The 23543-nt window shown below is 47.1% G+C and overlaps 1 protein-coding gene across 1 annotated transcript; it reads right to left on the bottom strand.

Moving 5' to 3' along the window:
• Window positions 1-2055: 2055 nt before the first annotated feature.
• Window positions 2056-4611, bottom strand: LOC137045068 (intelectin-like). Its single transcript, XM_067421527.1, has 8 exons — window positions 4536-4611; window positions 4338-4422; window positions 4148-4252; window positions 3818-4065; window positions 3518-3676; window positions 3282-3402; window positions 3033-3136; window positions 2056-2815 (listed from the first exon to the last, which is right to left on the bottom strand). The coding sequence occupies exons 2-8, from the start codon at window positions 4417-4419 to the stop codon at window positions 2663-2665; spliced, it is 972 nt and encodes a 323-aa protein (XP_067277628.1). The 5' UTR covers window positions 4420-4422; window positions 4536-4611; the 3' UTR covers window positions 2056-2662.
• Between the last annotated feature and the right edge of the window lie 18932 nt (window positions 4612-23543).

The following is a 23543-nucleotide window of genomic DNA, read 5'->3' as shown; positions in this document are numbered from 1 at the left end:
AAAGCCACCTCTGACATACAAGTGCAAATATTTGCTTCTTTTTCCAGCTTATTATTGGTCAAATACACTCAAAAAAATTATCAGTGCCCATCTTGAAGAGTTTTAATGTAAACACAGTCATACACAATTCAGGAAGAAATGATGAATGAGTAACAGGAACAGTGTTCAGGATCCATGCGTGCGTCAGGTCTTAAAGGGACAGCAATTATTTGTTATTCAAACTACAAAAAGATAAACGATCACACTGCTCTTGACTGATCAACTTGTGTAAGTTAACTGTAATGGTTTCATCTATAGGCCTTTTTTTAATTTTATTTTTTACAAAGAACATTATCGAATGTTTTAAATTGAATTACTTTGCTTTTTTTAAATTCAGTTTCTTACCTGAATGTTAGACCTAACGTCACCTGAAAAAATAAAGCAGTCTATTTCATTTGTATCTTTTATTGCATTGTATATATTTTTGCTATTTGTAATCTGTTTATTTGTTCTTATTTTATTACTGTTTACTCTTCTTTTTAAATTAAATTTACCATTCGAAATCAAGCTTACTTGTGCTGTGTGTAAGCTATTGCAACTCAGTTACCTCGTTGTAAAAAATGCATTGCTTATTACATGGCAACATACCAAATAAATCAATAATTTGACACAAAATATTGATTTAAAAAGGAGTTTATTGATTTAAAAACGATTTGTATTGCTTCCGCTAAAGAAAATAGTCAGTTTCGTCTCTGCGGTTAGAATCCTGTGTCCATAGCAACGCGCTGTTTTTCATGCCAACGGTCAAAGCAGCGCATTCTACATTCGAATTCAACCAAGCCATGTAATAACAAACAATAAACACTGTCATGGTGATTTGCATATTTTGTATCAGTTTATTTTGTGACAGTGACCACATAGCAAGATTGCACCAAATGACAATATGCAAAGAATGTTACTACTACTACTACTACTACTACTACTACTACTACTACTACTAATAATAATAATAACAATTGTCTGTTTCATTGTCTTATGAAAACACAAAAAATAATAAACACTGGCTCTCAAATATAACTTAATGGATACAGGGATGACAAAAACTAAATTAATCAAAAATGTGCTTTATTACTACATTTGTTTAACTTTATTCAAGTTAAAAAAAATATATAAATTCATATACTCATCAAAAAATATACTGTGGAATTTAGTTTTTTTTGTCACTGGCGGCCCCCCCGTTTGAGGGCAGTGCCCCAGCATGACCCCCCCCCCCCCCCCCCCACTGAAAATGCTCTAGACACGCCCCTGTCGTTATGTCCACTGTGGTTTCGGACACCACTACCAATGGCTGTCCCCTCAAATAATGCCCTATTTAGGGTATAGGGGCGATTTCGGATTCAGCCATACACATTTTAAAGACCCCTTTATCCTCAGCAGTCTGAGGTAAGGGCTCAGAAAATAAATGAGCCAATTTCTCACATGCACTGAAGTTCCGACAATGTAGCTATATTCACTTTTTTATTATTTTTATAATTTTTTTTGGAACTAGGAATGTTTATGCTTCCATTCCATCTTTAAGTTCAACTCAGCTCAGCCTTTTGAGATGTTATTTGAGGTTATTTACGTATTTCTGGATTTAAAGGAACAGCCTGTTTTTATTTTTGCCTGTTTGTGTTTCTGGATGATATTGCTAATGATTTTTTTTACCAGTGCAATTTGAAGCACAGAGAGAGCAGAGCTAAAGATAGCCAACATTTAGTTAGGTAGATACTATACATGTGAATGAACATACAATTAAGTTGAGATTTCTGTTTTGTTTTTTTTAACCAGGAGGGTTTGTGTTCATTGATTGTTACTGTTTATCTCAGTTCAGCTGAAAAGGCACTTTAGTTGCTAGTAATGTTGAAATTAATGTATTTTCAGTGCAGATTTAGAGATGAAGGCATTTTTTCATTCATCATATTTTTGTCAGACATGGCTACTGGTTGAATTCGATATTTTGTACCAACGCAACTTAAACAGAACAACATACAAGAACATACAGCAACATACAGAACAACAGAAATATATTTTGTGGAGGATTACCTATGTTTGCTTTAACAATATGAAAAGACATTCTTTATCTATATGAGAACATATATTTTGTTCAATAAAGACATTTTAATCTACACTAATTTCTTTCTATAGTCTGGCAAAAAGACATAAATTCATGTTTTTAGGTATATAATTTTCCAGACCTCGGCCGGTGAGGAAGGTTTTTTTCTGGACCCCAAGCTATTTTAGTTAAAGACCCCTGGACCATAAATGCATGCTATCCACTCTGGACATCTGAAAATCTCGGGATAAAAATGTGTTAAAAACAAAACCCTTTTCAAATCTTGCCCTAATATTTGTTTTATTAGAACATTATGCATTTGTATCCACTTTTAAACAGTTATAGAAAGAAACCCATAAACATTGATAGGTGTTATAGATATAAACAATCAAAAGCTCAATAAATGGCTAATCTGATTTTTTTTCCAATTACAATCATATGTAATCTTAGATTACAAATCAATATAAAAGATATAGAAATTATAAAGAAATACATGCACAAATAATTGTGTTTGTAACATTCAGGTGTTAATGTGGAATTTCTTGCAAAGAAGGAAAGGAAGCTGGTGATTTTAGATTGATTGGAGTATCAGCGATAAAAGAGAAGCACGGCTGCTTCAGTTATCTCTTTGGAAGCACTCCATCCTGCATTAGTACCATAGCCATCCCAGTCAAAACTCGCAAAGTCCCCACACTGTCTAGGGAACCCCTCAGGAAAGTGTCCACCTCCACCAATACAGAACTGCAAGAAATATGAGTAGATTACTAACAACAAAACATTCACTTCTTCAAATGACATTAGTGCACTTGATTTATTTCCAATGTTATGTATTACTATCAACACATTTATTATATATAAACACTGTAATATAAATTATTGTCTGTGGTGATAATCAGCATGTCACAAATGCTGTTCATAGACAATCATTTAATTAATCCAGAATATTATTTTAACTCACATGTTCAGTGTGACAGTTGGTTGGTTTGACACCAGAACAAAGAGCCATGGCTGCCTTTTCAGTATTGAAGACTCTGAATGAGATGAATCCAGGAGTAAATATTGCTGTGGAAAATGCACAGAACATATCTTTGATGATAATCTGTCATCACTAAACACACATATTTTTTGACTATTCATTGATGCAGCCACTTTCATTAAAATATATGAAAAATATTGGCTGGTTAAATGAAGGTAAAAAAAGCCTTACTTCTTGAATTGGGACCATACAGATTTTTGTTGTATTCTGCATTTCCGACATCATACACTATTGGAATAGAAGGCCCATTATCAGTGAGGCATGATCCTATTCCAAACCTCACAGGGAATTTCTGGAAAAGTTGAAAGGAAAAAAATCTATATTTTTGTAATATCATTTAAAAAAACAGAGTTTTTATGAATGTTTTAAACATTGTTGACGTTAAAAATTGTTGACGCTTATCTGACTTTGAATAAATTGTAAAGGTTTCCTCCATGGAGAGTTAAGAAGTGATTCTCAGTGTGGTATCGCAGGAGGGAATTAGGAGACCAGTGGTCCAACTCCATATTATTTGGAACATGCCACACAGACACATCTTTTGCGGCAATGTCAAAATATCCAGGATTCTGTGGCAGAAAGGAAACAGACTGTCATTTCAGATTCTAAATAAACATCCTTTGATCATTACTCTATTGTCACAGTGTCCTTTATGTTGCTTCTATTTTACTATGACTGGAAAACCATACAAATTTTACAAAAAAGAATACCTTATAATCATCACTTGTAGAGGCTTCTGCAGTTCCAAATGTGACTGTGTTTTCCCATGCTCCGTCACCATCAGGCCAGTTTGGGCTACTGCCCTGCTGACTAGACCAGCGATCCCCTACAGTACATTTTCCATACATGTTGTTTTCATGAACACTGGCAACCAGCGTCCAGCCTCCACCAGCAGTGGTCATATCACAGAATGTCTGGTAAATGACCCCTCTTGATGAGTTCAGATAGTATAGGCCATCTGTTTGGACAGAAGCACTCCTGAGTCACTTAAATACAGTTGTTGCTTAAGATAAAATATATATAATTTAAAATGACCGTACCATCAATAATCTGATACTTTTCACGAAGTTCTTTGCAGCTTCGAGCAGTATATTTAATTCTGTCCTGAGGTATTCCATTTATATGTGTTACTTCTTGTTGATTCCCTGGAATGTGAGACAAAGATTTAGTGGAATATATTGTGATAACATTTAAGATTAATTAATTTTAATCAAAAAACGTATTACTTACAAATGATTACACTTGCAGTTTCACAGAGCCATACATTCAGTGCAAGACTGAACAGGATCCCTAGAGATGTTTTTGTAAACATGGTCTGCAAACAAAAGGAGAAAAGTTATTCAAAACTACAATTAAACAATACATTTTAGGATTACATTTGTATGGTACACAAATTCTTACATTTATTTCTTGTCTTGTGTTTCTCACCTCTGAGTTGAGCACTGTCGAGGCTTTTGGCTTCTGGATGGGTCAGAGAATAAAGCTCAGGCATACTTTCCTAGTACTTATACTCAGGAGTGGAACAGGAAGATGCTGCTTTCCCAAATATTACACATCATAATATCCTACTTCATAAATCACCCAGTCTGTCGATGAAGACGGCTGCCCGATTGTCCGTAATTTGAGAATTAAATTTGCTTTGTAAAATGTAAATACTGACCTAAGTAATTCGTGCATGGCTGTACTAAGAAAAATGATTAAATAAGCAGATAAAGCTATGTGTGTGCATGAGAACCGAGAACTGACGGAAGTCTAAACTTTATCAAACAGCTCATGATATAACCAAATTTTAGGCTCTTGATAAATGTTTGTCATTTTTATGGTTAGCCAACGTGGCACTTGGTAAATTAACATTTTATAGACCCTTCGCATTTCATGTTATTCTAGCCCTAACAAACTTATCCTTGAACAAACCCTTTAAATTGCACAGGGCATATTCAAAAAAATAAATAAATATATAAATACATTTTTCATAGCACAAGACAAGCATTATGGTCTTTTTCAAAACGTTACATGTAGCTTAATACATAACTTTTAGGCAAAGTCCCCACAGTTGTCTACTATAAATGCAACCATTTAAATTTCTCAAAAAATTTCTCTAAATCAGACTGTGTGAGATGATGACTGTAAAAAGTTCGATAGGATAAGGAAGGAAGAGGACACGGGGGTCGGCTGGACTGTTGATGCTTCTCTTTTTATTCTCGTTTCTCAAAGTCAATAACACACTCAGGCGTGTGCCTTCAGTCAAACTCATACACAACAATAGGTTCCGGTTCACAGCACTTCCGGCTTCCGGGTCAAGCTCAGGGTCTTGTCTCGCATCAACAGTCCGACTCTCTCTCTCCCTCGTCTGCGGTTCCACCGGTATTTATACCCTCTCCGCGCCCATTACTGGAACAAGAGACAGGTGTTATTAATCTGCTTCCAACCCACTCACTTACCGCTCGTCCCGCGGCTCTCTCTCCCGCTGCAGACCTCGCTGAACCACGCCCCCCTTGCCACATACCCCCACCGCCCGACTCAGGCCGGGGAGCCGTCCGGCCTGCAGCCCCCCCCCCCCCCCCATTTCTGGAGAGGAAGTCGGCCACAGCCATCTGAGCACCCGGCCTGTGGACCACCTGGAACTTAAAAGGCTGAAGAGCTAGATACCAACGGGTGATCCGCGCGTTGGTATCCTTCATGCGGTGGAGCCATTGGAGAGGAGCGTGGTCCGAACAGAGGGTGAACTCCCGCCCCAGAAGGTAGTAGCGGAGGGTGAGAACGGCCCACCTGATGGCAAGGCACTCCTTTTTGATGGTGCTGTACTTAGCCTCTCTCTTTGAGAGCTTGCGGCTAATGTACAGCACCGGCCGCTCTCCCCCCTCCACCTCCTGGGCCAGGACTGCGCCCAGCCCCCTGTCCGACGCGTCAGTCTGCAACAGAAAAGGGAGAGAAAAGTCAGGGGAGTGTAAAAGCGGCCCGCCACATAGAGCAGCCTTAACTCGGGTGAAGGCCTGCTGGCACGGCTCCGTCCATTGGACCGTATCTGGTAGCCCCTTTCTAGTAAGGTCAGTCAAAGGGCTGGTGAGGTCCGAATAATTTGGTATAAACCGTCTATAATATCCCGCCAGCCCCAGGTCTTGGGTCTCGGACAGGTTGCATTTGCGGCGGTCTTATCAATTTGGGGACGCACCTGTCCATGACCCAAGTGGAAGCCCAGATACCTTACTTCCACCCGCCCAATCGCACACTTCTTCGGGTTGGCCGTGAGCCCCGCTCCCCTCAGCGACCTCACGACCGCCCTGACATGCTGCATATGCCGCTGCCAATCGTGACTGTAAATCACGATATCATCCAGATAGGCAGCAGAATATGCGGCATGGGGACGCAAAATCCTGTCCATGAGGCGCTGAAAGGTAGCGGGCGCCCCGAACAACCCGAAAGGAAGCGTGACAAATTGGTGCAATCCAAACGGCGTGGTGAAAGCTGTCTTTTCTTTGGACAATGGAGACAAGGGGATCTGCCAATAGCCCTTTGTTAAGTCCAATGTCGAATAAAATCGAGCCGTGCCCAGCCGATCAAGCAACTCGTCAACCCGCGGCATTGGATAAGCGTCGAATTTCGACACTGCATTCACCTTGCGATAGTCCACACAGAACCTGACCGAGCCGTCAGTCTTAGGGACCAAAACTATCGGGCTCGCCCAGTCACTGTTGGACTCCTCGATTACTCCCATATCGAGCATTGCCCCTAATTCATCCTGAACCACCTTTTTTTTGTGCTCAGGCAAGCGATATGGCCGGCTGCGAACTACCACGCCCGGCTCGGTCTCGATATGGTGCTGAATCAAATTGGTACGTCCCGGTAGGGGCGAGAACACGTCGGCGAACTCCGCCTGTAATTTAGACAAATCAGTGAGTTGGAGCGGTGAGAGATAATCTCCCCCCGGGGCCAGCGCGACCGATTGTGCTTTGATGCTCGCCTCTGGCCCGAGATCATCCTCTCCCCCGATCACCGTTGCCAACAACACTGATTCCACCTCATTCCATTTTTTAAGGAGGTTGAGGTGGTATATTTGACGTGCCCCCGTTCCTATAGGATCGTATCACTTCATAATCGAGGTCTCCAATTTGTCGTGCGACCTCAAACGGCCCCTGCCACTTCGACATTAATTTAGAGCTCGAGGTAGGGAGTAACACGAGCACTTTTTCTCCCGGTGTGAATTTGCGTAGCTTCGTACCCCTGTTATATGACCGGCTCTGGCGGTCCTGGGCTTTCAACAAATTCTCCCTAGATAGCCGCCCCAAGGTGTGGAGTTTTGTTCGCAAGTCCAGCACATACTGAATTTCATTTTTCGCCAAAGAAGGCCCCTTCTCCCAAGTTTCTCGCAGGACGTCCAGCACCCCCCGTGGCTGGCGCCCGTAGAGAAGCTTGAAGGGGGAAAACCCAGTGGAGGCTTGGGGGACCTCCGGCACGGCAAATAAGAGGGGTTCTAACCACCTATCCCAATTTTTGGCGTCCTCCTGTACGAACTTACGGATCATGGATTTAAGTGTGCGATTAAACCGTTTGACCAAGCCGTCCGTTTGTGGGTGATAGACGCTTGTTCGAATGGACTTAATGCCCAATAACCCGTATAGTTCGCTTAGTGTACGTGACATAAACGCCGTGCCTTGATCCGTGAGGATTTCTTTCGGAATCCCCACCCGGGAGATTAGACGAAACAGTGCGTCCGCAACACTCTTCGCGGAGATGTTGCGGAGGGCCACTGCTTCCGGGTATCGTGTTGCGTAGTCCACGATAACTAGCGCAAAACGATGCCCGCGTGCGGATCGCTCTAATGGCCCGATGAGGTCCATCGCAATTCTCTCGAAGGGGACCTGCATTAAAGGAAGTGGGCGCAAGGGCGCTTTTGGGGAGGCCAGTGGATTCACCAACTGACATTCAGGGCAAGACGCGCACCACCTGCGCACATTGTCATGAATGCCTGGCCAAAAAAAATCGGGTCATTAAGCGATTCAGTGTGGCCGCCTGTCCCAGGTGGCCCGCCATCGGGTTAGAGTGAGCCGCCTGGAAAAGCATTTCCCGGCAGCTCTTTGGTACTAATAACTGAGTTGTATCCACTTTTTTCTGAGTGTCTTAAGTCACTCGATACAACCGATCCTTAATTATGGCAAAATAAGGATATGTGACGGGCAATGCGGGTTGGAGAGACTGACCGTCGATAGAGCGGACCTGCTGAAAGGCATGTTTTAGGGTCTCATCTTGAGACTGCTCCAGAGGGAAGTCATCGCGGTCCGAGAGAATCAGTCTCTCGACCCCGCTCGGTTCCTCTGGAGCTGTTCCCAAGGGTCCCGTATCAGTCTCACCAACCTGCACTCGCGCCGCCCCGTTCCTAGCCTTGTTTTCCCAAGCGGCATCCGCGCATAACGACCCCAATAACGCAGAGAAGGCGGGCCAATTCGTCCCCAGAATTAGCGGATGCCGGAGGTGGGGACTAACCGCCACCTCAATGCTATGCTTTTCTCCCCTGAACTGTATCGTGACCGGGACCAGCGGATACTCCACCACATCCCCGTTCCCACCACGTGGCCAGTATCCAATGCCCCAGGCTGCATCAGGCTTTGATGGATCAAGGTTTGGTTACATCCTGAATCCACCAAGGCCTGATATGTACCCCCCTTGATACTCACAGGAATTTGGTACTCTCCTGCTTGATCGGGGGTGGTCCGCTGGAAGTCCGGGACCCGGATCATTGTCCCGACGTCCATCATCGGACATCGGTCCACAAAATGATCCGGGTTGCCGCACCGCCAGCAGGCCAGCCCAGGCCTACCCGCCGCCCCTGCGGCGGGGAGTGGGTTGGAAAATGAGCGCGGAGGGGGGGGTGGAACCGGATCCGTTATCCCCGCCCGACCCCAGCAGCCCCGCCCCCCTGGGCGGGGCCCTCGAACTCCCGAAGTGCCCTGGGCCCATTCCACCCCGGCCTCTGGGGGGAATGCGAGGGGGCCCTGGAGGGCGGGACCTAGGGAGAGGGACAGGGCGAGAGGGAGAGACAGAGGGGGGAGAGAGAGAGGGAGATGTTAGCAGAGCCTCGCCGACCGCCGGGCACGCCACCAGATGGTCCTCCGCCAGATTGATGGCCGTCATCAGCGACGTGGGCCGGTGGCACTGGACCCACTCGGCGGTCTTCTTTGGTGGCCGAGCGATAAACTGCTCCAATACCACCAGATCGACGATGTGGTCCACGTCGCTTCCACCGGCCAGTAGCCATTTGCGGCACGAGTCCCGGAGCTGTTGGGCCATCGCGAAGGGTCGGCCGGCCTCGTCCCACTCCAACGAGCGGAATCTCTGGCGATGTTGTTCTGGGGTCCGACCGACCCGCTGGATAATGGCCCTCTTGAGGTCTTCGTATTCCAGGAGGTTCGCCACCGGCAGTTGTTGGGCGGCCGCCTGGGCTTCCCCCGTGAGCAGTGGTATCAGGCGCACCGGCCACTGTGCCCGGGGCCACCCGCAGGCCTCCGCGGCCTTCTGGAAGAGGTCTATAAAGGCCTCCGGATCATATTGTGGCCCCATCTTGTGCAGGGGCACGTGGACCGGTGCGCTGGTCAGCCCGGCGGCTTCGGCGTGAACCTCCCGGTCGATCCAGCTCCGGAACCTCTCGCGGTCCTCTTGCTGGCCTTGGACAATGGCCTCGAAGCGGCGCTCCTGGTCTGCCCAAAGGTCCAGCATGGACTGATGTTGCTCTTGGTGGAGGGCCGCGAGGGAGGTGATAATATCCGCAAACGGCGAGGCGGAGGGCGTTTGCATGGCGGCGGCGCTGTCCTACTTCCTTCCCGGGTTTCGGCACCAGTGTAACAAGTTTGATAGGATAAGGAAGGAAGAGGACACGGGGGTCGGCTGGACTGTTGATGCTTCTCTTTTTATTCTCGTTTCTCAAAGTCAATAACACACTCAGGCGTGTGCCTTCAGTCAAACTCGTACACAACAATAGCTTCCGGTTCACAGCACTTCCGGCTTCCGGGTCAAACTCAGGGTCTTGTCTCGCATCAACAGTCCGACTCTCTCTCTCCCTCGTCTGCGGTTCCACCGGTGTTTTATACCCTCTCCGCGCCCATTACTGGAACAAGAGACAGGTGTTATTAATCTGCTTCCACTCACTCACTTACCGCTCGTCCCGCGGCTCTCTCTCCCGCTGCAGACCTCGCTGAACCACGCCCCCCTTGCCACAATTACAAATACTAATTGGTCCTTTGTTACAATCATAGACTGTAAAATTAAAACTACTGGGGTAAATTGTAACACAGACTTGGGTAAGTTGTAACAGGTAAACAAAGTGCACAAAAACTAAGGGTACTCCAAGTGATATGCCACAACAATGTTTTATTTTAAATAATTGGTTGCAACATTAAAATGTGAGTGAATATGGGGAGTGTATGTATGTGTATATTGTGTGTGTTTGCGCATGCATACTTGTACATTTGTTTGTTGTGGTCGCCAAGATTTTTTTTAAAAGTCTTGCTCACCAAGACTAAAAATGTAAAATTAATGTTTTCATATATTTTAAAATGTAATTTATTCCTGTGATGGTGTAACCGGCCATACACAGTATTATATAGTATAATCCAGATATCACTGACTACGCCACCTTGGGAATTACACCCAAGGAAATAAGAAAGGAACACAGGTCGGTGGTGCAGTGAAAAGACAGAGTCGGGTCATCCAATAAACCAATGAAGAGTTTTATTTAAAAGACAGAAAGTTAAAATGTTTCACTAGCATCGTTTAATCATGGTATAAATCACTAGCACATTTATTGTAACAATACTAAACACATTAATGCTCATGGTTAGAAAAAGACTCCTCCAATCATGCCTGATTCAGATACTGCATCAGATCAAACAACCGAACACAAAAACAATGCACTGTTTTCACCAAATAAATACATTAACAAAAAGAAATAAATGAAAAGAAAAAAAGAAAAATAAAACAAGCCTAGAGCTTACCTCAGGGGCGGCAACCTAGCTGTAAATAAGTGTTCCACCCCTTATGTGTGCACAGCAAACCAAAACAAGAGGTGCCAACCCTGGTGCATCAAACTCACAGCAAATGTGTTTCACCCAGGTGACTAGCCTTCCCCCTCGGCGCGCTCCCTTGACTTGAAAAAGAAAGGAAAGAAAAATTAGTACAGTGCAAATATACAACAAAAATCAAACAATTCTGGTAATAGACCAAATCAGCTGGTACATGGATAAAATCCCTCCAACCTCAGCGGCACTATAGGACCACAAAGCTATCAATGAGTGACAGTTTGTCAGATGGCACATCCGCTATTGAATATAACAACTTATGGTCCTGGTCGCAATGGCCAAACTGCAATACAAATATAACAAACCACACTAATAAAGAAAGAAAAGCAAAATACAGAGATTACTAAAATTATGAAAACAATTCACAACAAACACCCAAACATCTAATCACGAAAAACAGCAGCACGACCTGGGTTAACCATCAAGTGGTACACATGAGACTGCAAAACAAAACATAACCATCAAGCAAAGATTTACTCCAAGTCAATCAATTTTACTTCTGTAATACGAGCATTCACTAGATCATACATACCCCGATGTCAGGATACACTCGCGAATGTCCTGTTAAAAACACACAATAACCCCCATTAAACCCAACTAACAATAAAACCCGCACCCCAACGGTGATCGCCGACGTACCTTAAAGCTTTCAATGAGCGCTTAACGCAACTCCCAGGGCACGTCACTGAGACAACTACAGCGATCACTTCAGAGACAAAGAAACACACTTTAACAACTTTACAACCACGCAAAGCCGTACAGCACCTCCGTCACTTACCTCCACTATAGTGACACCGATAACCGGAAGAGGGGCGGGTATGACAATCTACGTTCGAAGGTTTCCTGTCTACACACTTAAATGCACTGGCCCTAATTATCGTGCACACCCAGTCTCATATAAAGGATAATGAACGCAAAAAGAAAACAAATAGTAAAATCCCCTACTACTACATTCCACCCCCCCTTCTTTTATCAGCGCCCCGACGATAAGTAAACTTATAAACTTGTAACCACAGAGGCAAACTTTATTCATTACTACCACCATGCTAGTACCAGGGCCTAAACAGAGCCGGAGAGGCCTGAGGCGCAGCCCTGGAAGAGCAAACAGTCCCACCAGCGGCCCCCTGCACAGTCTGTGGAAGATGGTACAAGTTAGAATGTTGCCTGGCCGTGGAGCGGGCTGTCCGTCGTAAGGATGGTCGAGTCTCCTCAGTCAAAGTCGGACCTAAACGATCAATAAAACCAGTAGGAGTCGATGGCCCTGCTCCCTGGGTGTCTGACGTAACCAGCGGCAACCTTGAAACCTCTGGTACTGTTAAACGATTACAGGGATCTCTCGTGTGGCCAGCCTCTGTGCTGGGACAAGCCAAAGTGTTAAGTACTAATAGCCATAAATCATCATCAACATCCTCCTGGGGTGGTACAACTGTCACTGATGGGCGAGCCGGAGGGATGTCTTGGGGCTCTGACTGTAATTGGGCTTTCAGCATTGTCCGATGTACATGTCGTACCTTCCCCAGATCATTCACTGGTGCAATTGAGTACACCACTCCCTTCTCTTTGGGCACCTTTAATACCTGGTAAACAGCAGAGCTCCAAAGATCTTGGATTTTGTTACGGCAACTTACGCCAACATTACGCAGGTAAACTCGCTGGCCCTCAAACAGTGGCGCTTCCTTCACCCTCTTATCGTGATAGTCCTTATGACGTGTGGCAGCGCTTGCTAGTCTCTCGCTGGCCCCCTCAAATGCGACCTGCAGCCGGGCCTCATGTTCGCGAACCCAGTCGTGTACCGTACCAGCCTCTGGCTCACGCACTCTGCCCAACAAAAAGTCTACTGGGAGCTGGGGATCCTGACCAAACATCAGAAGGTGTGGAGACTCGCCTGTCGACTGATGTGGGGTAGTGTTGTAACAAAAAACTAACTGTGGGAGGCAGGAGGCCCAGTCCCTCTTCCTTGAGGCAGGCAGGGTATGCAGCAGGTTGTGCATTGTCCTATTAAAACGTTCACATTGGCCGTTGCCAGCAGGATGGTAAGGTGTGGTACGTGATCGTGTAATTCCATACAGGCCGCAAAGTTGTTGAATCAAGTTGCCCTCGAAACTACGACCTTGATCGGAGTGAAGACGACTCGGCACCCCGAACTTGCAGAACAACTCAGTCACTAGAACCTGGGCCACAGTAAAGGCCCTCTGGTCCCGGGTAGGTATAGCCACTGTAAACTTACTAAAAATGTCTGTCACAACAAGCACATTTTCCAGGCCATTATGTGAACGCTCCGAGACAGTGAAGTCCATGGCCAAAATCTCATTGGGCCGCGAAGCCAAGAGGTGTCCCATGAAATTAGGGGTCGCAGGATTCGTATGCTTCGCCACTTGACACCTCTCGCACTCTTGACACCAGCGCTTCACCTCCGCAGCCATTCCTGGCCAAAAACAGCGTCGACGGACCAAATCCATAGTCCGTTCTACCCCCTGATGCCCATGGTCATGGTGTAACTGGGTGAGCACCTCTTGCTTCAACACTGCTGGTAGAACTACTTGAAATACCTCCTCACCCCCATTAGGTCGAAGAGTGCAACGGTGTAATACCCCCTCTATCTCTACCAGACGATCCCAGTGTCGTAATAACGCCAATGCCTGAGTAGATAGTGCGTGACGCTCTACCAAACTAGGGTACGTCTTCTGCTTCCGAAATGTCCAAATAGCTTGGATGTCTGGGTCTGACCACTGCAGAGAACATAAATCAGATGCAGAATGATGGGGTAAAGCAAAGATGGCTGTTTGGGTTACCTGAGATGGTAGTGCAACTCTGGTCTGCTGCAGGGATTCTGGAACAGAGGTAGTGGAATTCTCTGGTAGATAATGTCGAGATAAAGCATCAGCGTTTCTATTTACTCTACCAGACCGGCATCGAATTTCATAATCAAAGCATGACAGTTGGGCCACCCATCGTTGCTCTGTTGCCCCCAGTTTAGCAGAGACAAGATGACTCAAAGGAATATTGTCAGTGTAGATTATGCATTTTTGTCCCAAGAGATACTCGCGGAATTTTTCCGTAACTGCCCATTTCAAGGCCAAAAACTCTAATTTCATTGAACTGTAATTAAGCATATTACGTTCGGGGGGCTGGAGACCACGACTGGCGTAAGCTATAGGCCGGACCTTACCGTCCTGTTCTTGGGATAAAACTGCTCCCAAGCCACTATGGCTAGCATCCACTTCCAGGATAAAAGGTAGTGCAAAGTTGGCATAAGCCAATACTGGAGTGGAGGTAAGTTTAGCTTTCAGTCCTTCAAAGCTCTGCTCACATGCCTCTGTCCAGGCCGCAGCGAAGTCCCGTCCGGTCTTTTTCCGAGCCTTTGTACCAGCCATCTCTGCTACTAACTTATGTAGGGGTGCGGCCATCTTCACGAAGCCCTCCACGAAACGACGGTAATAGCTGGTGAAGCCAAGGAATGAGCGCAGTTCTGCCACCTGACTTGGACGTCGCCACTGGGCCACCGCCTCGATTTTTCCCGGGTCCGTGGAGACACCAGCACTGGAGATCACATGTCCTAAATAGCCAAACTCCTGCTTGAAGAAAGTGCATTTCTCTAGCTTGACTTTGAGTCCTTCCTGTCCGAGTCGGCTTAGCACTCCCTCTAATCGTTCCAGGTGCTGTGAAATGGAAGAAGAGAAGACCACCACATCATCCAGGTAAAGTAGCAGAGATTGACAATGCTGTTCCCCAAACAAACGTTGCATGAGGCGCTGAAATGTACTTGGGGCATTGCAGAGCCCGAAAGGCATACGGTTAAACTCGAATAATCCAAAAGGAGTACAAAAGGCTGTCTTGGCTTTATCCTTCTCGGCAACCGGAACTTGATTGTAGCCGCTGACTAAGTCGAGAGTGGAAAACCAATGGGCCCCAGAAAGGGCGTCCAACGATTCTTCAATACGTGGTAACGGAAAAGCGTCTTTACGAGTCTTGTGGTTTAATTGGCGGTAGTCCACACAGAGGCGAAGGCTACCATCCTTTTTCCGCACCAAAACAATGGGGGACACATAGGGACTGCAGCTCTCCCTAATGACCTGCGCCTCGAGTAACTGATTGATATGGGCCTTGACGACCTCGTATTCCGATGGTGGCAACCGCCTATAGCGCTTTCGGACCGGAACATCATCTGACAGGGGGATTTCATGGGATATAAGGCTGGTACAGCCCAAATCCCCCTCATGAGCTGAAAACACCGCATGATATTCAACCAGCAATGACCTAACCCGTTGGGCCTCTTCCCCACTAATATTTGATAAGTCAAGGGCATCTATTTGGCTTTGAATTGAGCTCAGAGATAGACCAGTGACTTTATTAGCCCTCGATTCAGCTACACCCTTAGGCAAGCTGACCACATCCACCCTACGCAAATAACCTAGCTGGGTGCGAGCGTAAAGTAAAACGTCAGTAGTGCCTACATTCACAACTGGGACGTAAACTGTACCCCTTAACACCTGAACTAACGAGGGAGAGGCTAATAATCCACCAGGTAAACCCGAGTCAAAAGGCTCAAATAATGCAGTACGACCAGACAAGTGATCTGAACATGTCGCCCTGACAAACTTGGTCACACCCCCTGGAATACGCTGAACCCTCCCCTGACTTAATTTAACAACACTCTTCACTTCAGACGGGGTTTCGGCACCTGCTTGGTGACACTGTTGCAAGGCTTGGAACACTTGACCAGGTGCCTGAGACACAGTTGGTAGCTCAAATAATGCAGGCCAATGTTGAAAAAACAAAAGTTCATAGCATTTGCTAATTACATTCATACCAAGGACCCCCGGGACACTGGTCCCACCAGGAAGGTCTTTTACTACGAGTATGCCACAGGCCGGTATGACTCTTCCACACAAGAAAACATCCAATTCTAAATATCCCAAATAAGGGATGGCCAATCCATTAGCAGCCTTAAGCTGAAGCCACCGGCAAGTCTGTAAACTCCCCGTCTTAAAGTGTTGCAAAAAGAAACTCTCGGTAACTGTAGACACCATAGAGCCGGTGTCCAGTAAGCAGGACACCTTAATTCCACCCATAAGAATGTCTATATGGGGACAGGAGGACATTAATTTTGTGGCTGTATTCACACTACTTGCAACACAAGAGCCTGTAAGGGCCCCACCCGAGCTGTGGCTCAACGGTTCGGTGGGCATTAGTTTTCCGACCCATGTTGGAAGGCTGATGGTCCAGCCCTAGATGGGGAAGATAAAGCTACAGAATTAGACCGGGAGCGAAAAGGAACCCTTGCAACATCACACTCCCTTGCAAAGTGTCCTGGACGCTGACATCTCCTACAAATTATGGGGCCATCACGGGACAATCTAGCCTGCCTTTGGTTGTTCTGGAGTAGGGTGACACTTTGGGTTAACTGGTTAAGCTGATCTTGTTGTTGTTTCAAAATAGCTTTAAGATCCCCCAGTTCTGCACCTAATGAACCATTACCTAACATAGTGGAGATACCCCCTTGAACCCCATACTGTAGGCCATAGGCCGATGGAACAGAGTGACTACGACCTCGAGTCCCCCCAGGCATGCCCTCTCGTTCCCACCTAATTGCCTCCCCTCTGACATCCAACAGAGTGACTGTCGGTTGACTACGTGCCATTTGCTTTAGCATGCGGCGGAGGGAACAATCAGACACATGCTCAATAAACTGGTCACGTAACAGTACCTCAAAGTTCAACATGCCCGCTGGTGCAACACGTTTTACCAGGTCCAGAAGACGCATCAGAGCCAAAGAAAACTCTAGAAGACTCTCCCCTTCTTGCTGTTTCCTGGAAAAGAAAGCCTCTTGCAAAGTAACATACGATTGACAACAGCCATACAATTCTTGCAAGATTTTAATCACAGTTTCTGGATCTCTCCGCTCTCCATCTGAACGATATTTAATTTCATCCCTGGCCTCACCTTCCAAGTGATCAACCAAAAAGAACGCTTGGTCGACAGGAGACAGATGACGGGCTCGCATACATGCGCGTGCCTCCTCAACCCACTCATCAATGTTCATACCAGAGTTACCTCGGAACATAGGAAACTTTCTATCCCGTGGGATAAGAACAAGTCTCTTGGTAGCAGTGCTAATACCTTCCGCATCCGTACTTGTAGATGGCCTGGCTGCAGGATTGTCACAGAGGGCCAGTATAGAACCAGTAGACCCAGTTGCCAACGGTTCCTGGCGCAAATGTTCATTTTCGGCTCTCAGTTGTAGCACCATGTCTCTAAGTTGTGTCAGCTCATCCTCCATGACTGTGAAGGAAAAAAAAGAACACAGAGAAGGAGAGAAAAAAAAAACCGGGGAGTCGTTCGTTCAGAAGGGACCTCAATTAGTCCAGGGCTTGAGCATCACCTCAGATCCAGAGTCGGCTGCTGTTTTTCAAAAAAAATATACACACAAGAAAAAAAAAACTAAACAAAATGTTGAACAATAGAAAATTACAGAATACTCGTCTCTGCTTTTACAATGCAATCACATCCTGCCGACTACGCCAGTTTGGAACCGGCCATACACAGTATTATATAGTATAATCCAGATATCACTGACTACGGCACCTTTGGAATTACACCCAAGGAAATAAGAAAGGAACACAGGTCGGTGGTGCAGTGAAAAGACAGAGTCGGGTCATCCAATAAACCAATGAAGAGTTTTATTTAAAAGACAGAAAGTTAAAATGTTTCACTAGCATCGTTTAATCATGGTATAAATCACTAGAACATTTATTGTAACAATACTAAACACATAAAAGCTCATTGTTAGAAAAAGACTTCTCCAATCATGCCTGATTCAGATACTGCATCAGATCAAACCACCGAACACAAAAACAATGCACTGTTTTCACCAAATAAATACATTAACAAAAAGAAATAAATGAAAAGAAAAAAAGAAAAATAAAACAAGCCTAGAGCTTACCTCAGGGGCGGCAACCTGTGTTCCACCCCTTATGTGTGCACAGCAAACCAAAGCAAGAGGTGCCAACCCTGGTGCATCAAACTCACAGCAAATGTGTTTCACCCAGGTGACTAGCCTTCCCCCTCGGCGCGCTCCCTTGACTTGAAAAAGAAAGGAAAGCAAAATACAGAGATTACTAAAATTATGAAAACAATTCACAACAAACACCCAAACATCTAATCACGAAAAACAGCAGCACGACCTGGGTTAAACATCACGTGGTACACATGAGACTGCAAAACAAAACATAACCATCAAGCAAAGATTTACTCCAAGTCAATCAATTTTACTTCTGTAATACGAGCATTCACTAAATCATACATACCCCGATGTCAGGATACACTCGCGAATGTCCTGTTAAAAACACACAATAACCCCCATTAAACCCAACTAACAATAAAACCCGCACCACAACGGTGATCGCCGACGTACCTTAAAGCTTTCAATGAGCGCTTAACGCAACTCCCAGGGCACGTCACTGAGACGACTACAGCGATCACTTCAGAGACAAAGAAACACACTTTAACAACTTTACAACCACGCAAAGCCGTACAGCACCTCCGTCACTTACCTCCACTATAGTGACACTGATAACCGGAAGAGGGGGGGGTATGACAATCTACGTTCGAAGGTTTCCTGTCTACACACTTAAATGCACTGGCCCTAATTATCGTGCACACCCAGTCTCATATAAAGGATAATGAACGCAAAAAGAAAACAAATAGTAAAATCCCCTACTACTACAATGGCAAGGCTGAATTTTTGCAAGGCATTAAAACAGTCTTTAGTGTCATGGTCTTTCAGAAATCACTAAATATTTATTAATTTATTACTCAATAAACATTTGTTATTATCAATGTTAAAACATGGAGAAGTATTTTTATTCTGAATTATTTGATTTATATAAAGTCCAAAAGAACAGCATTTATTTCAAATAATATATCTATAATATTTTAAAAAATACATAAATTATTTAAAGTCTGCAAGATTTTAAATCGTTGTGCTCACACTTTTACTAAAACATTTTTTCATATTTTGTTGGAACACTGTCATATTGTCAAGTCATAGCACAAGGAGTAATATTAGCCTGACACACTCTTTAGGAAACAGCCTTGTAAATGCAGCCGTTTTTGAGTTTATTTTGAAAAGCGTACATACTTTTATTTTGACACAACGGAAACCAGAAGTAGCGTCTGGGTGGGTGCGCTAGAGCCCCGAGGGTTAAGGCCAATTCACACAACGGTGGGGTCTCACCCCAAAAATTTTGCAACTAGGTCGTTCCTATACAGCAAGCTTTCATCGATAGTAATGTGAAAGGCTGAGATAGCAGCAACATAAACTTTAAGAGTGGAAGGCATACTGTTGCCGTTGATCCGCTACTGTAGAAAATTCTGAATGTCCGACACGTAACAGTTCTCCGGGTCGCAACCACTCGACTCACACCACTTCACAAACACAGCCCATTTAGAAGCGTATAGGCGTCTTGTAGAGGGGGCTCGCGCCTCTGTAATTGTGTTCATAATACGGCAAGACAACAAATCCCCTATTACTGGTTCCCGCACACCGCCCACACATGGAGTTTCCACCATTCAGGTTTGGGGTGCCATATCGAACTGCCTGCCTGTGACAGGAGGTCCCGTCTCAGCGGGATCATCCATGGGGGGGCTGCCAGTATTTCCATCAGATCGGGGAACCATGGTCTGTTTGGCCAAAATGGGGCAACCAGCAGAACGTCTCGGTTACGTATGTAACCCTCGTTCCCTGAGGAGGGAACGGAGATGTAACGTCAGTGACTGACGAATGGGGGTTTCGCCTAGAAGCCAATCATCTTCGAGATCTTAGAAAACGCCCAATGGCAGTGCCAATGCCATGGGCATGCGAGATTTGCATGCGTAACTCCGCCTACCCACATGGGTATATAAGGAAGTAGCTGGCATGATCGCATTATGTTACCTGCTGAGGAGCCAAGACTGAACTCTCGGCCGTTCCAGCGGTACAGCGGATGTGGCAGCGGGACGTTACGTCTCCGTTCCCTCCTCAGGGACTAGGGTTACATACGTAACTGAGACGTTCCCTATCGTTCAGTCACTCCGACGTAACGTCAGTGACTGACGAATGGGGGTCCCAATGTAATCATGCCACTCGGCTGTCTTCCAGTGCCCTGCGCAAGCGTGAGTGCCCTGATGCAAGATAGGATGGTCAAAGGCCTCTACTTAATGCAGGAATACCAAGGTACACTGGGAGGCATATTCCAGTTGGAGATATACGCCATACTGCCTACCCGTAGGCAGGGGCGTGGGACTGGGGGGATAAAGGGTACTGAGTAACCAGGGCCCAAGGCAGGGAAGTCCGTTTTCTATACATACACATACATGGTACGGGGGCCCAGCAAGATGGTTTGTACCCAGGGCCCAAAATTTGGTGCTACGCCCCTGCCCGTAGGGAGGACTTAAGAAAACACATATGACCCGCTAAGGGCTGCAAACGGAAGATCACTGGGGTACCAGCCGCAGGTGGATTTTTAACCCCAGGGGGTGGCAAGGTTGCCAAGGGAATACACCCGCTCAGGGAGGCTTATGGTGGACATACACATGTGGGGGTCGCCGGAGGGGAACCATGCACATGGGGCACCTGGCCGGACACGAGTGTCTGGGCTAAGGGCAGACTTACTGGCGTCGGCGTCGTCAGTGCTGGAGGAGCTCAGGGCTCTCGGGGAACTCACCTGAGAAGAATATCGCACGTATCCAGTCCGTGGAGTGGAATGGCGAGCAAGCGAAGACACCTGAGCCAATCCATTACCGGCCACTTGTAGAGGCGAGTACATAGTCGGATACAGGCCCCACTCGGAGATTGTAAAATCTGGCGAATGTGTTTGGTGTTTCCCAGCCTGCAGCTTTGCAGATGTCTGTCAGCGGAGCACCATGCGCTAAAGCCCAAGAGGAGGCCACACTCCGAGTGGAGCGTGCCCTGACCCCAAGGGGGCATGGGCGCCCCTGCTGCTGGTAAGCCAAAACAATGGTGTCCACTATCCAGTGAGACAACCTTGCTTTGAGAGAACCTTCCCTTTCAGCTTCCCACCATAACAGACAAAGAGCTGGTCTGAGGTCCTGAAACACTGCATCCTGTCTACGTAAGCGCGGAGGGCACGTACTGGACAGAGCAGTGCCAAGGCTGGGTCTGCCTCCTCCAAAGGCAGCGCTTGCAGGTTCACCACCTGGTCTCTGAAGGAGTGGTGGGAACCTTGGGCACATATCCAGGCCGGGGTCTCAGGATCACATGAGAGTCACCCGGCCCAAATTCCAGGCACGCTTCCTCAACCGAAAATGCCTGCAGGCCCCCTACCCTCTTGACGGAAGCCAATGCGGTCAGGAGTGCTGTCTTCATAGACAAGAACTTAACGTCTACTGACCGCAAAGGCTCAAATGGGGCCCTCTGCGGAACACTTAGAACTACTGAGAGGTCCCAAGAGGGTACGAGAGGAGCACGAGGAGGATGTAGTCTCCTCGCACCCCTCAGGAACCTGATGACCAGGTCATTCTTACTTACCGGTTACCATCCAAGAGGTCATGGTAGGCGGCGATAGCGGCCACATAAACCTTCAGGGTGGAAGGAGACAGCCTTCGATCCAACCCTTCTTGGAGAAATGAGAGCACAGACCCCATCGGGCATTTCCAGGGGTCTTCTTGGCGGGAAGAACACCAACTGACGAAGAGGTTCCACTTCAACGCATAGGCCTGTCTCAAGGACTCGGCCCGAGTGGAAGTGATGGTAGCCCACCGTAGTTGGTAGGGTACTCAAACCTGCCGCGTACCGTCCAGGAGCCACACGCGGAGGTTCCAAGATCGGGACGCGGGTGCCACAGGGTGCCCTGTCTCTGAGAGAGGAAATCCTGTCTCAAAGGAATCGGCCAGGGAGGGGCTGTCACAAGGAGTACTAGTTCTGGGAACCAGGTCCGGCCATGCCAGAACGGGGCGACCAAAATGACCTGCTCCTTGTCCTCCCTGACCTTGCACAAAACACGTGCAAGAAGGCTCACTGGGGGAACGGTTACTTGCGTAGGCCCTGTGGCCAGCTGTGCGCCAGAGCATCCGTGCCGAGCGTGCCCTCGGTCAGGGAATAGTACAGGCTGCAATGGGACGAGTCGTGGGAGGCAAACAGATCGACCTGTGCGTCCCCGAACTGATCCCAGATCAGCTTGACCGACTGGGGATGGAGTCTCCTCTCCCCAGGGATTGGCTGAATCCGTGAGAGCTCGTCGGCTGCACGGTTCAGGATCCCCGGGATATGGACAGCACGGAGGGACCTCAGGCGCTTCTGACTCCATAATAAGAGATGTCGGGCGAGTTGGGACATGAGGCGGGAGCGTAGACCGCCCTGGTGGTTGATGTACGCTACAACGGCCGTGTTGTCCGACCTGACTAGAACGTTTTGACCCTTCAGCAATGCTAGGAAGCGGTGCAGGGCGAACCGTACTGCCAGCAACTCGAGGCAATTAATATGCAGGCGGTGCTGGCTCTCTGTGCAGGAGCCCGTGGCTGCATGTCCATTGCACATGGCACCCCAACCCGTGGTGGACGCATCTGTTGATACAACAACATGCCTGGAAACTCATTCTAAGGGCACACCTGCGTGTGAGTTGATCGAGTCGATCGAGTCGACCGAGTCGATCTCCATACCGCGAAAAGAGATCCTCTGTACGGGGCAGAGTTTGCTTTTCTCCTAGTTGACCCGAAGGCCCAGATGAGCTAAGTGGTGGAGAACCAGGTCTCTGTGTTCGCACACCCGGTCTCGAGAGTGGCCCAGTATGAGCCAGTCATCGAGTTCAGGATGCGAACCCCTTGCTGCCTGAGTGGCGCAAGGGCTGCCTCGACAATCTTCGTGAAGACTCGAGGGGACAGAGCTAGCCCAAATGGGAGTATGGCAAACTGATATGTCCGCCCTTCGAACGCAAACCGTAGGAACGGTCTGTGTCGCGGAAGGATGGACACATGAAAGTACGCGTCCTTCAGGTCAATCGCTTCAAACCAATCGCATGGACGAACGCATTCAAAAAAGCGTTTCGCAGTCAACATCCCGAACGGAAGCCTGTAAAGGGATCGGTTCAGGATGCGAAGGTACAGGATTGGCCGTAACCCACCGGATTTCTTCGGTACAATAAAGTAGGGGCTGTAGAAGCCGGACTTCATCTCGGCTGGAGGGACGAGCTCGACAGAGGAGACTAGGGAAGGACTCGCGTTCCACTGGGGTCTGCCCTGCGAGGGGGCTGGCGACAGAGAGGGACGAGAGCGGCGTGGCCCGGGGGTGGTGCGCACTGCCTTCACCGGTCTCTGGGTGCTCAGGGATGGGTTAATCAGTTTTTTCTACACAAAGGGTGCTGCTGACCCG

The sequence above is a fragment of the Pseudorasbora parva genome, chromosome 17, assembly GCF_024679245.1.
Source record: "Pseudorasbora parva isolate DD20220531a chromosome 17, ASM2467924v1, whole genome shotgun sequence".
NCBI lineage: Eukaryota > Metazoa > Chordata > Actinopteri > Cypriniformes > Gobionidae > Pseudorasbora > Pseudorasbora parva.
The sequence above is the reverse complement of the archived record's forward strand: the minus strand, read 5'-3'. Positions and strand labels throughout refer to the sequence as shown.

Excerpts from the sequence above, each read along its gene's own strand:
- LOC137045068 (XM_067421527.1), bottom strand. The coding sequence starts at position 4,419 with ATGTTTACAAAAACATCTCTAGGGATCCTGTTCAGTCTTGCACTGAAT. Across the intron at positions 4,253-4,337 it reads AACTGCAAGTGTAATCATTT|GGAATCAACAAGAAGTAACA; the intron begins GTAAGTAATACG and ends CTCACATTCCAG. Across the intron at positions 4,066-4,147 it reads AAAGTATCAGATTATTGATG|ATGGCCTATACTATCTGAAC; the intron begins GTACGGTCATTT and ends CTGTCCAAACAG.